Raw genomic sequence first — 14,101 nt, 5'->3', positions numbered from 1 at the left:
TAAAAGTAGTTTAGAGCCCTAACGCTAATAATATAAATCTCTTTATTAGTAGTAGTATAAGCTAGTTTATTAAATTATTATAAACGCGCCGGAAGAGATTATAGATTCTATGTAGTAAGAGGCGTATTATTATATTGCTATAGGAGCTTCTTATTAATAAATATTAGGACTAACTTACTTAGATAAGATAAGCGATGCTACCTCGCTATTTACTTAGTAGTTAATTACCTTTATAGCGGGCTAACTAACGATACGTAGTACCTACCGCTAAATAGAGTTAAAAAAGATATAAATAGTACCTTAGGAGATTAGTTTATTGCTTATATTATTAGCTATTTATATAGGCCGTTATAAAGTAAAGAGTTCGTTATTAAGGTCGCTGCGCTTCTAGTATACTTAAAAGTTTATAAAGCGCTTAAGGAATACGACGACGGCCCGTTAGATAATAGGACTAACTTATTATTTAAGTTTAATAAGGCACTAAATTTTAACTTTAGAAATATACTTATTACTATTAAAGTACTTAAATAGGTTTTAATATTCTCTGCACGGATTTAGAAAATCTATGTACTAAAAAACGCTATTTACCCTAGGATATTACTAGCGACTTTCGATTTTTGTAATGATTCGGTATTAAAAAAGATGCTATATATATATTACTATGTATAAATCTTATTCCCTAATACTTATAAAGCGACTATATACTAGATACGGGCCGTTTTCTAAATAAGTTTTATAGATATAGCCGAGCTACTTCTTAATATGCTTAGTAACGACGAGCTAGAAGTAGGAGGGTACTTAATATATAACGTAGACGAGGACCTATTTAATAGCGAGGGTAACGAGTCTTACCGTTTTAATATATTTAACGTTAAATTTAGTAAAGACTTAGATTTATTAGAAGGAGGGTGGTTAAATAACGATTATAATAATTTAGACGTCTTAAACGAAAGTTACGGGCCTAGTATAAAAGAAGACGATAGTAATATAGAGTAGATATAGAGTAGTTACTGAGTTTATTATATATAAGCGTGTGTTATTTAATAATTCTCTTATAACTATTTTTAGAAATTTTTATATTTTTTTATATACTTTTTATGTTGTTTGCGTGTTAAGAGATAACTTACCCTAGTATTTTCTAAACGTTTAGAGAGTATTTTATATACTATGCTCTATATTTTATACTGCGTAACGAAGATCCTACCCTTAAGGCTATAGTATATGCGATATATTAGTGTTGCTAGTGATGGCTTGTATAGAGTCCTAAATTACCTAGTTATTTTTAAGCTAGGTTGTAAAGTATAAAATATTGAGAGATAAAGCCTAATAGTACTACGAAACTCGTAGTAAAAGAACGGAGGTATAAGACGAGAGATAAGCCCATAAACTACCTACTAGTAGTATAATTAGCTTTTTATTATTAGTGCCTTAGCGTAGGAAGTAAGTTATGTTAACTATATTATGATTAAAATTAGAAGTACTTTCTCGAACTATATATACCCCGTTTATTTTATTAAATTTCTCTTATAGCGGAGCGACTTTTAGTTATAGGATATTACTTTGGCTAACGTCGAAATACTAATAATACCGTTACTAACGTCTATGTAAGTATCTCTGAGCTTTTCGTTAACGTTTTATATATAATGCTTTATTAATTTTAGATTCTTAGAGTACTAGTCCTTTAGCTTACTATTGCTGCCGTAAATATAGCGTTGGCTGTTAAAATCCTCTCGTAAGTCCCGTTGTGTATTATAAGTAATTATAGTATTAGCTAGGCTTTCGTTGCGCTAAAGTATTTACTATTTAGTCTAAGTATATTAGTAGTATATTTATTACGTCCGCTTACGATTTAAAAAACGTAACTACGTATATCTATTTTAATATTATTATTTAATCGGAGCTTTTAATATATATATAGACGAACTACCCGTTTAATAATTAACTAAGTCCGCCCCGCTATTTCCTCTTTAGAAGCTTATTTAACTTTTTAAAGCTATAGTAATAGTAGAGGGAGCTTTATATAAAGGGTACCCTAAAGCGTTGTGAAGGATAGAAGTCTAATGGACGCTTATTATTAACTATAGTCTTATACTATTTATCGTAACGCTTTGTTTATTTATAAATAAATAGTATGTGGGTAGTTTATAAAGGGACGACTATATAACTATTCTTGTGGTAGTACTTAACCCTAACTCTCTAAAAAATTTTTTTTAATATTGTTTATTAAGTACTCTTTATTACCTTAGCTACGGTTTATTTGTATATTATAAGTATTAGTTTTGGTATATATTACTAGATAATACTAGTTAGTAATAGGGTTATTATTTAAAAGGTTTGGTAATATAGGCCCGCTAGGTATTTACGAATTTTAATATCCTGTCCTAATGCCGAGTTAGATATTATATGTCGGAACTTTAATTTATATCGTTTTTTAAGCTGCCGTGAAGCTATTGATCGTACTCTTCTTTAGCCGTATTTTCTTATTTAAGACTTTTTAAAGGATTGCTTAGGGCCTCTAGGTTATTTTATTATTATATAGCACGCTCTTTATCGTCCCGTTCGTAACGTAATACGTATTTATATAGTTAATATAAGACCGTACTATTACTAACTACTAATATCTAAATTTATAAACTATAGGTTATAATAGTAGCGGACTTACTATGGTAGAGGATATTGCTATTTTACTCTTACCGATTCTTTACGTATAGTAGCTTAAGATTTTCTTTTAGTAACGCCTAGCCGTTATTGCGCTATTTAGTATTAGTTTATTATAAATTAGGTTATATTTTTTAATAAAAAAGTAGGAGGGGAAGGCTTATATAATAGATAGCGCGTATGTAATATTAGTAGTCCGGGTTAGATACTTAGTAGAGTATAGTACTACGTTTAACGAGACGTAGGACTATATTAATATTATAGTATAGTTATTTATTGAGTAATCGACGGCGATATTATATACGAGCTTACCTAGCCTGCGTTTATTATTTGTTAGTATCTAGCCCCGACGTTAGTTTATGGCGTTAGAGAGCTTCTTTAGTAAGGATAGTCTGAAATATAAGTAGACTCGGTCTGTTAATAAACTAAGGTAATATAAGATATAAATACGTAGAGATAGCGGCCCTGGGCCGTAGTATACGGGCGACGGCGTATTTGTAATAATTATGGTAGAGGTCGATTGGTAGTTTTACGTAGCTCTCGACGTGCTGCCCTTTTTACTGCCTACTTATTCTAAGCGTAGTAATAATATATAGTAGTAAGTTATAAAAAAGGGGAGAGTAGGATAGTGTTTTTTAAGAATTTATAATAAGCTATAATAAGTTATAATAAGCTATAATAAAGGGTTATTGTTAGGGTATATTGCTATAAGTTTTTTATAAAAAGAAAGCGACGTAAAGGTAAAGTATATGGTAGTATTGCTATTATTAAGGGGTTAGAGTTTAATGGGTATTTAGCTACTTAAAAGGCGGCGTAACGAGTTATAAGGTAGTTTATATAGCGATAATTTAGTATATAAATCGAATATAGTATTTCCTTATAGAGGTGGAAGCTATAGTGCATATCCTAAAAGATATATCGAAAAGTCTATTAATACTCTAGCTATAGTATTCTAGGCCGTATTGCCGCTAAGGCCTTATATTATAATAATATTTTTTTTATATAAACCTCTAGGCCTTTTGGTAGGCGGTGCTTCTAATGGGCCTTTCTAGTGTAGTGAATACCTGAATTTTACCTATCTCTCCTTTAATTACGTAGAGCTATAGCCCCACTTCCCTATTCGTAAGTAGTTTACTAAGCGGTCTCTTTACTACAATTTAATTCTAATAACGAACTAGCAATAGATAGTAAATTAATAAAAAGGGAAGTTAAAGATAACTTAATATTAATAACTATTAGTTCTCCTCGGGTGCTATAACGCTGGCTTTGTAGGCGCTCGATTAAGATCGTACTTTATATACTGTACGATAGGATAAATAGTAATTAACGAACCCTAAAAGCCTGCTATATTTTAGTAGTAATGCGCGCAGAGCCCGTCCTGCGTTATATTAAGTCGGGCTAGATACTTAGAGCCGTAGCCGTTTTTAGCTATTTATTTATTAGTATGACGGTAGCTATTTTTTTTAAGTACTGTCGGTTGGGAAGTCGAATGGGCCCCTATAGCTTTTTAGGAAACGAGCTTACCGAGGCACGGTCTTAGCCCTAGGAAGGGGGTGGGTTTCTTTAGTATATATCCGATAATAGTATAAAAGTAATAATCGGCTACTAGCTGTAGTATAGTTCGGGAGCCTTATATAATAATATCTATATTCGGCTTTTTATTAAGGATGGCTCTTAAAATCTTTTATTTAATGTTAAGGTAAGTATTTAGTAGCGAGATATATTCTTAAGTCCCCTTATCCGTAGAGTAAAACGTAGTATTATATAGTGGTATAAATCCGGCGTAGCTCGTAGTTTCTTATTTATAAGTTATTGCTATTAATTAATTTATAATAGGCGTGCGGTAAAAAAAGTACGTTTATTTTTTAAGGGAACTTATTTTAGCGCTAAATACTATACTACTGATAACTAAGAAACTATAAATAGAAAAAATAATAAGCTATAGCTTATGAATAAGAGCGTAAAATAAGAGCGTTTACTAAATACGTAGTTATATTAAATTTAGTAGCGCTTACGAGTATAATTAGACGCTTTGATTATTTAGTTTTAATGTAGAGCTTATTTATTGTTAAGTAGTAAATAATTTAATTTAATGGACCCTATTTGTACGTCCCCCCTTTTTTTTGAGTGTATATTTCCTTGACCCCCTTAATTATTATATAACTATATATTTTATGAGGATAAGAGCGTAAGCTAGAGTAGCGAGTAATTTTAGCTATAATTAGTACTAGTATAATATAATATGCTAGACTATAGCTTTAGCTTAGACCCGGCCTTTTTATACTTAATTAAGATAGCCATTAAATTATTACCGTCCGCTAATAAGTAGTTAGATAAAGGCGAGTAGAAAATAACGTACGCATAACTTATTTATATTATACTTTATAGTATAGAAAAAAAGGTAATAGGGCTAGGCGAACTTTATTATTAGTTTAAGTAAAATACTAAGAGAGCTAATAAGGGAGGTAAAGGATAGAAAAATAGCGTTCGTTTAAACTTAAGTATAAATAAAGTACGCGAGCGAGTTATATTAATATTATAATAGTTTAGTTTTTTTTATTAAGTAGTAATCTATATTATATAAGCTTTTAAACGAGTAGAATAATAAGGCTCCCTTTAGTAACTTATAGAGGTAGGGTTAACGGAGTTCTAACTAATACGTAAGCCTTAATTAGATTATAGAGCGAGTTATAAAAAAAAAGTAGGGGGATTATATAAATAGAAAATTAGTATTATATTACTACTTCTTCTGTTTTACGTACCTACTTTATAAAATTACTTAAAGGAAAATATATCCAGAAGTAATTATAATAATAATAAGTTTTAGTTATTTAATAGCGGCTTTACGTTACCTAAAAGGAGCTAGCTTAAAAGCGGAACTTTTACTAATTATCCTATACTAATACCGATTATTTTAATATAAAATAGTTTAGAATATATATATAATCCGCTATAGGCTTAGAACTTAAATAGTAGGCGCTACGTTTACTAGCCCTATTATAGCTACTTCTATAGCTAATAATAATTTTATTAAATAGACGTAAATAATATATTACTATTATACGCCCCGATAGCGTTTACTCCTATATAAACGAGTATAAATATAAGCTCTAATCTGTTATTAAAAACGTCTATACAATAAGAGATCTAATAATTAAATCTAGTCTTAGTAAACTAAAAGTACGTTATAATACTAGGGGGTATAGAGGAGCTACTATCCGAATAGCATAAAAATAGAAATATAAATAGTAAATAAGAAATATACTATAATACTAAAGAATACATACGCTAATTCGATCTTCCCGCTCTTAATATATATTAAAAAGCTTATTTATAAAGCCGAATAGACCTATACTTAACTTTAAATAAAAAAAAATTTTAACATAAATAACTATAGAGTATTAGTAAGTAAATCGTAAACGATTATAAATTTATCTAGGTCGTCGGGCTTAAGTCCCGTCTACCTAGCCTATTTTAACTTCCAAGTTACTTTCTATACTACTTATAAAATAAATACGTACCTCGTCTACCTAATATAACTATCCCTAATTTAGTGCGTAATATATTCCGTTATAAATATATTAGTTAGCTACGCGTAGTTATTAAAAACTAAGTATACGTTATTAAAAGCTTAGGTCGTATTTAGAAATTACTAAATAGTTTACTACGCCCGGATAGCTAATACCTAAGTATTCTCATACTAATTAAAAACGCAACTAAGCGGGTTACTTTATAAAAACTCGGTATATATATTATTATACTTAATACGGCCCGGGGCTACGGTAAGATTTATCTTAACCTAGCTTTTATTAGCGCGTTTAGTATAAAGCCGACGCTAATTACTAATACCGATATCCTACTTTATAAGCGGCTTAGTAAGCTAAGAAAATCTACGCTTTATTATAAAGTCATAATAAGGCTACTATCAATCTCTTATAATAAGAATATTTTTATAATATTATTCGTAATACTATTAGCGATGCCGTTTACGATATTGCCTACGACTTTAGAAACTAGCGATTATATTTATAATCACATACTTCTCCCGTTTATTAATACTATATATTTCTTTATTAATAATATTAGTAGCGTAGAGGTTGTTACTTAGCGTTTTATATTATAACTAAGCTTAAATATACTATTTATATTATTAGTGCGGCCCTAGTTAGTAGTCGTTATAAATAGTAACGAAGAGGATTTCGTACGAAATTACTTATTATAGTTAATTTATAAGAGGATAAACGCCTACGTATCCGAACGATTTTATAGCGTTCGCGTTATTAGCTTAGCTAATAAAATACTTAAGTCTTTTTAATACTACTTTTATTCCCTACGTTAGGATATACTTAGTAATAATCTATTTTATATAACGGAGATAAAACGGGTTAAGCGCGTGCTTACTAATTACCTTTTCTTAGTTACTTACTTTACTAGTTTTTTTTATTATACTATAGAGTATGTTAGTAGTACTAGTACGTTACCCCTCGACTTCTTTACTATTTCTTAGCTTAGTATCCTAGTAGCGGTAGATTTATTAGTATATTTTATAAGGTTCTTTACGTACTATAACTCCGTTAACGACTTAAAGAGATTTATTATATTAGTTATTATTTTTAGCTTCGTATTAAACTAATACCCTCTAGGTATATACCGTACGTTCGTAAGTATACGTTATTTTTAGTTATTATTAACGGCCTATAGTTTTTAATCTGCGCGACGTTTTTTAAATATTTTATAAAGATATATATTATAACATATGCGGTATTACTATTTTTGCGTACAAAGGGTTTATTAACTTCTTTTTACTATCTTAGTTTATTAAAATAGTCGAGGCTTAAATAGCCCGTATATTTTAATAACTAACGGCAGGCTAAGCCTTAGTATTACTATATTAATAGCTTATTACTATTTTTATAGAGAACTAGGTCTAGCTTAAGTTTAATAATATATATTACTTTTGTTTATGGCGCGTTTTATAAGTCTTTCTCGCGTGCGGCTACGGTTATTATTTAAACTATATTGAAATATTTAGTATTATAAGCGTAGTTAACCCGTAGCTTATTAAAGTAGCTAAGTATATTTTCTATAAATAAAACGTTAATATATAAGTATATATAAAGCTGGATATTATATTAGTACGGGTTTTATATATTAATAGCGGCGGGATGCGGGGTAAGTACCTCCTTAAGGTATTAAAATAGCTCGAAAACGATATTAGGCTACCCAGTTATTTAGTATAGTAGAACTTTAACGTCGTTTTTAGGACGAGCTTAGGTATATTACGGGATGCCGTTATTATTATAAGTAAAGATGTAGGTAACCCCCCTAGCTAACTAATTATAATAAGTATTATTAGTACTAGCGCCCTTTATATTAACGGGTGGATAGTAAATAAGTATATTACCTACTTCGAGTCCCTTTTAAATAACGCGTTTATACCTCGCTAGGTTCTATTTATTCTTATTATAAGCCCTCTTATATAATTAATAATACGGATCTCCTTTTTTATTATAGTTATGCGTACCGTAGCTTTACTTCTTTTTAATAATAAGTACCTATCGAAGTATATTAAAAAGGTTTTATAAAATATATTCGGCTTTAGTAAAAATATCGCTAACTACTTAGTAGCTAATACGATAAGTACTATAGTTAGTATAACGGTTATTACTATATAAGACGTAAGCGCCTATATTTTTATTAACTATAATAGAGTAAGCTAGCAGGCTAGTAATTATAGTAGCTTCCCTATTTTTATTTACGTTTCTATCCCCGTCTCTGTCTTTATTAAAGCTATCTAAAGCGCGCGAGCTAATACTAACGGATTATATAAATTATAAACTCTTAAAAGTAACTACCGATAAGGGCTATGTAGCTTTATAAGAGATATTTATAATTTCTTACGTAATTCTATATAAGGCCTATGGCTTTTAGTAACTAAATAGTTAATCCGGTTTATAATATCCGATATATAACCGCTACTCCGTAGTCCGTACTAGCTTTTTTTAATTTTTTTTTATTTTATTTTCCTCTCTTTTTTTTTTTATTTTTTTTATTTTTCTTTTTTTTTTTTTTTTTTTTTTTTTTTTTTTTTTTTTTTTTTTTTTTTTTTTTTTTTTTTTTTTTTTTTTTTTTTTTTTTTTTTTTTTTTTTTTTTCCCCTTTTCTTTTTACGTTTCGCTCTCTTTTTAACCTCTTATAATTAGATAGTATAAAAATATAGCCGAGTATTATAAAACGTTACTAATAATACTATAGCTATTTTATGCTTTAGTTTATTAACGGCCTCGGTACTTTTTAAGATAGTAGCTTAGTAGCTAATAACCCGTCCTTAATTGTACTATAAGAAGTGGCCTCCCTTTTTTTTAAAGTGCTATACTTAAGCTTTTTAGCCTCGATAGGTACTAACTCTTCCTCGAGCTTACTTAGCGGCGGGTAGCGGGACTATTTCCTTTTTTACTTAGTACGAGCGTTTTAGAACTATAATAAGAACGACTAGCGGTAGATCGTTATATAAAAGAAAGTGGGTCGATCCGGTAAGTTCTTCTATTTTGATATTAAGTTCGATAGCTCTAAGCCGCTATTAAATAGCTTATTTAGCTTTAATAACGAAGAAGATAATAAGTATATTTTTAAAAACCTCTCTGCCCTAAGATATTTAGTATTATGCGCGAGGGTAGAGCTATTTATTTTTAAGCTATGTACTTTACGGCCGTACTTATTTTTTAATAAGGGGTATAATTACTATAAATAGATTTATTACTGGCTATGGGCTCGCTCCGAGAGCTTAACGGTATTAATATAGTAGCTCGTAAGTAGTAAGGCGTATTTCCGTATCGGTAGTTATAAAGTAGCTTATAATTTTGTATTATACTTAGCGGCCTTTTTAGATAGTTATTTCCGTTTGGACGTGAAGTTTTGCGTGGCTAGTTTATAAGAGTTGCTCGCTATTTATTTATAAGAAATTACTAACGAGGGTTGCGATATTAGTAGTTTGCCGTTTATTATATAATAGTTAGTACGGAGCTAAAAGCTCGAGTAGTACTTTAGTACTTCTGATTATTATAAGAAATAGTAATAGGATAACGATAACGATAATAAAAAAAAGGGCGTAAGCTGTAAATAGCCGAGATTTAAGTAGTAGGGTATACTTTTAATAAAAAAGAGAACGGTATATAATAGTGGCTCTAAATTAATATACGTAACGTAGCTAAAAAGAATAATTTTTTTAGGCTAAGGCTTATTTTTAAACATAGTATTATTATAAGCGAATTTATACCGCTATGCTTTGTTAATATATTATAAATATAGTACTCCGTTATGCTATTTCGTTTAATATACTCTTTCTTAATAATAGCTAGTATACTAATCCTTTACTTAGCTTTTTAAATAAAGTAGCCGTTAATTTTAGGCTAATTCTATAAATACCCTAAGAGTAATCGTATGCCTAGAAATAGCGTGAACTAAAGTATTTCTTAGACCGGCTTATATAATTACTATAAAAACAGATAGTATAGAAATAAGGAGACTAAATCCCGCCTACTTTAATTAATAAAGAACGGGTTACTAACGTAGTCCGAGCTTCTTTAACCTCCTATTAAATATACTAGCTTTTAGAGTAGTAATCCTCGTATAGCCTCGTATTAGTATATATTATAAACTATAAACTATAAATACCTAGTTAATAAATATAGTATTGGTAATAAGGATAACGGTATTAAGTTTAAATAAGAATTATTACGATAATATTATATATCTAGGCTCGAGGCCTAGTGCGTAGAGTATATTATTATTTATTATAAACGTATTACTAAAAGCTGCGGTATCCGTAATAACGAGGACTTTATTACTAAGCTATAGCTCCGGTAATAACGTAATTTTTTTATATTTAAAACTAAGTACGTCTTATATAAGCATAGTAAATAGGTACTAATATATTTATAATCTTAAAAGTAGTAGCTCGGCCCAAACTATACTAACGTTCTTAACTACGGCTATATAATAAAAAGCGATCCTTACAATAACTACTTAAAAAGTATAGAATAAAACAAAACCTACTCCTAATAATACTAATTAAAAGGCTTACGTATTAATAATACATAAAAATCAGCTAACTAGGGTTTTTAGGTACTTAGCAGTAAGTTATATACGGATGTTTTAATAAAAGTAGATAGCTACGTTATTAGTTCTACTCGGTATAAGATAACAGTAGCGCTATTAAATATAAGGAAATATTTTTTTATTTAGAGTTCTAAGGCTTAAGTTAGGACGACGTACGTAAGAAGTTATTAAAGAAAATTTATAGGGCTATGAGAAGGAACGTTTAAGACGAAAGCTAAGGGGCTAGTCGTTTACAAATTAATTAATTTTATAACGCTTCTAAATCTCTCGCTAGTTAAGAATTCGGGGTCTATTTTTACTAAAATAGCCGTACTTTTTAATATATAGTACGTATATAAGATCGAGTACTATTACTATTATCTCGGTTATAGTAACGAGGGATACGTCTACTTTACTATACTATTACTTATCTATTTTCTACTCAGCTAGTAAGTTATATAATAGTATTAATAAAACCGCTATATTTTAGCCCGTTTGCGCCCTAGTATTATATACGTTTTTAGTTTTAGCTTACTAAGCCCTCTTTAATAATTTTACCTATTACTAATATTAGTAAACCGGGCTAATAGAAAAAAACGGGGTTTTTTTAAGGTAGTGCTTATGGTAACGTTATATTAGTAGTTACTATATTTAGTAGGGAAATTAAACTAGCTATATCCGCAGTATATTAGGAACTTGTTATATAGTTTTTAAGTAGTGTCGGGGATAATATGCTTAAGCTTTTATATTTATATAAGAAATAGCTACTAGTTGCGTATTTATAAAGAGCTAGTGGTAAGGGTTAAGTATACTAAAGCCTTAATATTTATATAGTTAATTTATACTAGCTGAGCGCGTGCTATGTTATTTATAATATATATGTAAGTTAGAGACTATATATCGTAGGATAGTTAGCTAGATACTAACTACGTAATACGTATTAAGGTATTTATTTATAAGGGGAATTTAGTAATAAATAAGCTTACTTTGCATAGCTTCTCCTAGTTACTAGTATAGAGTATACCTTATTAGGGTTTATTTAAACGATAGAATATAAAAGACCGGCCTAAGATATTATATACCCGTTAGTTAGGAAGTTATAACGGTAAATAATACGCGTATATAATATTATAATTAAATTATTTATTTATTATATAACTGTACTAGAATAAAATTAGTATTAAGAATTATATTTTATAAGAGGATTTAAAAAGCCGCTATACTAGTACTCGACGTATTAGTAGAGGATTTATTTAGATAGTTACTAGAGTTTATAGTAAAATTTCTTTATTATTTTACGTTAATATATAGAGTATACGATTATCTAATTAAAAATCGGGCGCGGCTTTTAATATAAGTAATATTATATAACTATACTTTTTAATAAAAGCTTAGTTAGGGATCCGCTACGGGATCTATTATAGTAGGCCGTAATAAGCTTATTAAAACTCCTACGTTAGTTAGTTATTATTAAATGTAGATCGTATAGTATAGTATATAATTATATTAATAATTAGTAAGAACGTATTACTAACGGGTTATAGTATATAGGAAAGAGAAAAGGTATCGTCCTAGCTCTCTAACGAGATAATATTAAATAACCTAGCCTAGTTACTAAGCTAAAAAATAAAGAAAATATAGTAATAGTATATACTACTTGCGCGCTAACTCTTATAAAACGGGCCTATTATAACTCGTAGTATTATACCCCTAATACTATTTTAATACGAGGGCCTATATATAAGGCTTCGTATATAGTATAAGGATTTATATTTAGACCTATTATAAACTCGCGATAGTAAGTTAGAACCGGCTTAGGGAAGATAGTTAATAAAGGAAATGTCTCTAGGTATCGAAGTTAACTAGCTAGTTAAGCTTGTGGGTTAGCTTAAAGATACTTTTTACTTAGAAGTGTACTAAGCTATAAAAGTAGCTAATAGCTATAACGGATTGCCACGCTACTTGGCTTTAGTTTTGCCTTTTTGGGCGCACTGCCCGACTGTGTAATGCGAGTACGATATAGCTACGACCTAAATTAGTTTCTAGCTCGCAATATTTAGATTTATTTTAAAGTTTTAGTACTTTCTACCGCTAAGAATAATACCCACCCGCCCGACCTCAAAAGGCTCGTATTATACCGACTACTACGTTTATAATCCCTAATCGAACTATTTTAGCCGCTTAAAGATATTTTTAGAGGTATTTTAAAGCTACTTATAGGTCCGTTAAGTTACTAAGTATAGTATAAACGGCTAGTTCCTACTAGCACTATAAGGGAGGTAAGAATAAACTAGTATGCCGTATTATATAGCTTTTAGCAATATTATAATACCCTTAGCCCCTTTCGATACCCTAGTAGCTAGCTATACTAATCTAGCTAGTATTTAATATATAATAAATCTAAATTTTATTATAACTATACGAGTATCTCGATACGAGCTTAATATAATACTTATAAGCTACTATAGTACCTAACTAACGATATGCACTTTTAGTCGTCCATAACCAAAATTCTTTATTATTAATAGCGCTATAGGGCTATATATATATAAGAGTAGCCTCGAAGGGGGTTTTTACCTATCACATAAGAACCTCTAATAAAGGCTATTACGATAAAATAGTATCGTTATAGATAGAAACTAGATATAGGAGCTTTAAAAGCATAATTATATATTGAAAATAGCGAGTATTATCTATTTTTAATTACGAAAATAATTAATAAGCTACTAGAGCGTAACTAACTATTTACCTAATACTTAGTAGGTAACGTCTGTTATCCTAAGTACTTACGTACTATTATATATTATCGCACGCCGTTATATACTATTATACGCTACTATTACGTTTTTATATTAGCTCTATTACTAAAAAGGATAGGTTCTTAGGCGGTACTACGAGGAGGTTATAGGGTCCGAATTTTGCCACCCACATTGCTTAAGGAATAGTATTTTGGCAGTACCGTTAGAATAGTTATCAATAGAAATTAAATAAAATATAAAGTCTGTTTTTGCCACTGTTAAGAATGTCCGCTTAATAGAATATATAAAAAACGCAGAAACCGTAGGCTAGTATCGTTAGAATAATTATCGATAGAATAAAATATAAAAGCCGTTGCCCGGTATTGTTAGAAGTTTATTAATAGTACTGCTATATAGTTTTGTATATATATCGCTTCCTCTTTTATAAATATTTTTAATATTCGAGAAGCTAAAACCTGCTATAATAGGTCTTTATAAACCTCTAGTTATAGCTATAGTAACTAGTTTATAAACGAAAATATAGGTTAAGAAAGCGAACGATAGTGCGAGTAGTAATATATAATTAAGAGCTACTCTAAAGTATTTATA

The 14,101-nt window shown here is 29.6% G+C and overlaps 1 protein-coding gene across 1 annotated transcript; it reads left to right on the top strand.

Annotated features, from left to right (window-relative positions):
• Window positions 1–762: 762 nt before the first annotated feature.
• CTAM01_16693 (uncharacterized protein) lies at window positions 763–996 on the top strand (the record flags this gene model as incomplete). Its single annotated transcript, XM_060532685.1, has 1 exon — window positions 763–996. The coding sequence occupies one exon, from the start codon at window positions 763–765 to the stop codon at window positions 994–996; it is 234 nt and encodes a 77-aa protein (XP_060372737.1).
• Between the last annotated feature and the right edge of the window lie 13,105 nt (window positions 997–14,101).

This window comes from Colletotrichum tamarilloi, assembly GCF_030869305.1.
Source record: "Colletotrichum tamarilloi strain Tom-12 chromosome Unknown Scaffold_249.1, whole genome shotgun sequence".
Classification (NCBI taxonomy): domain Eukaryota; kingdom Fungi; phylum Ascomycota; class Sordariomycetes; order Glomerellales; family Glomerellaceae; genus Colletotrichum; species Colletotrichum tamarilloi.
This window is presented reverse-complemented; position numbering and strand designations above follow the sequence as displayed.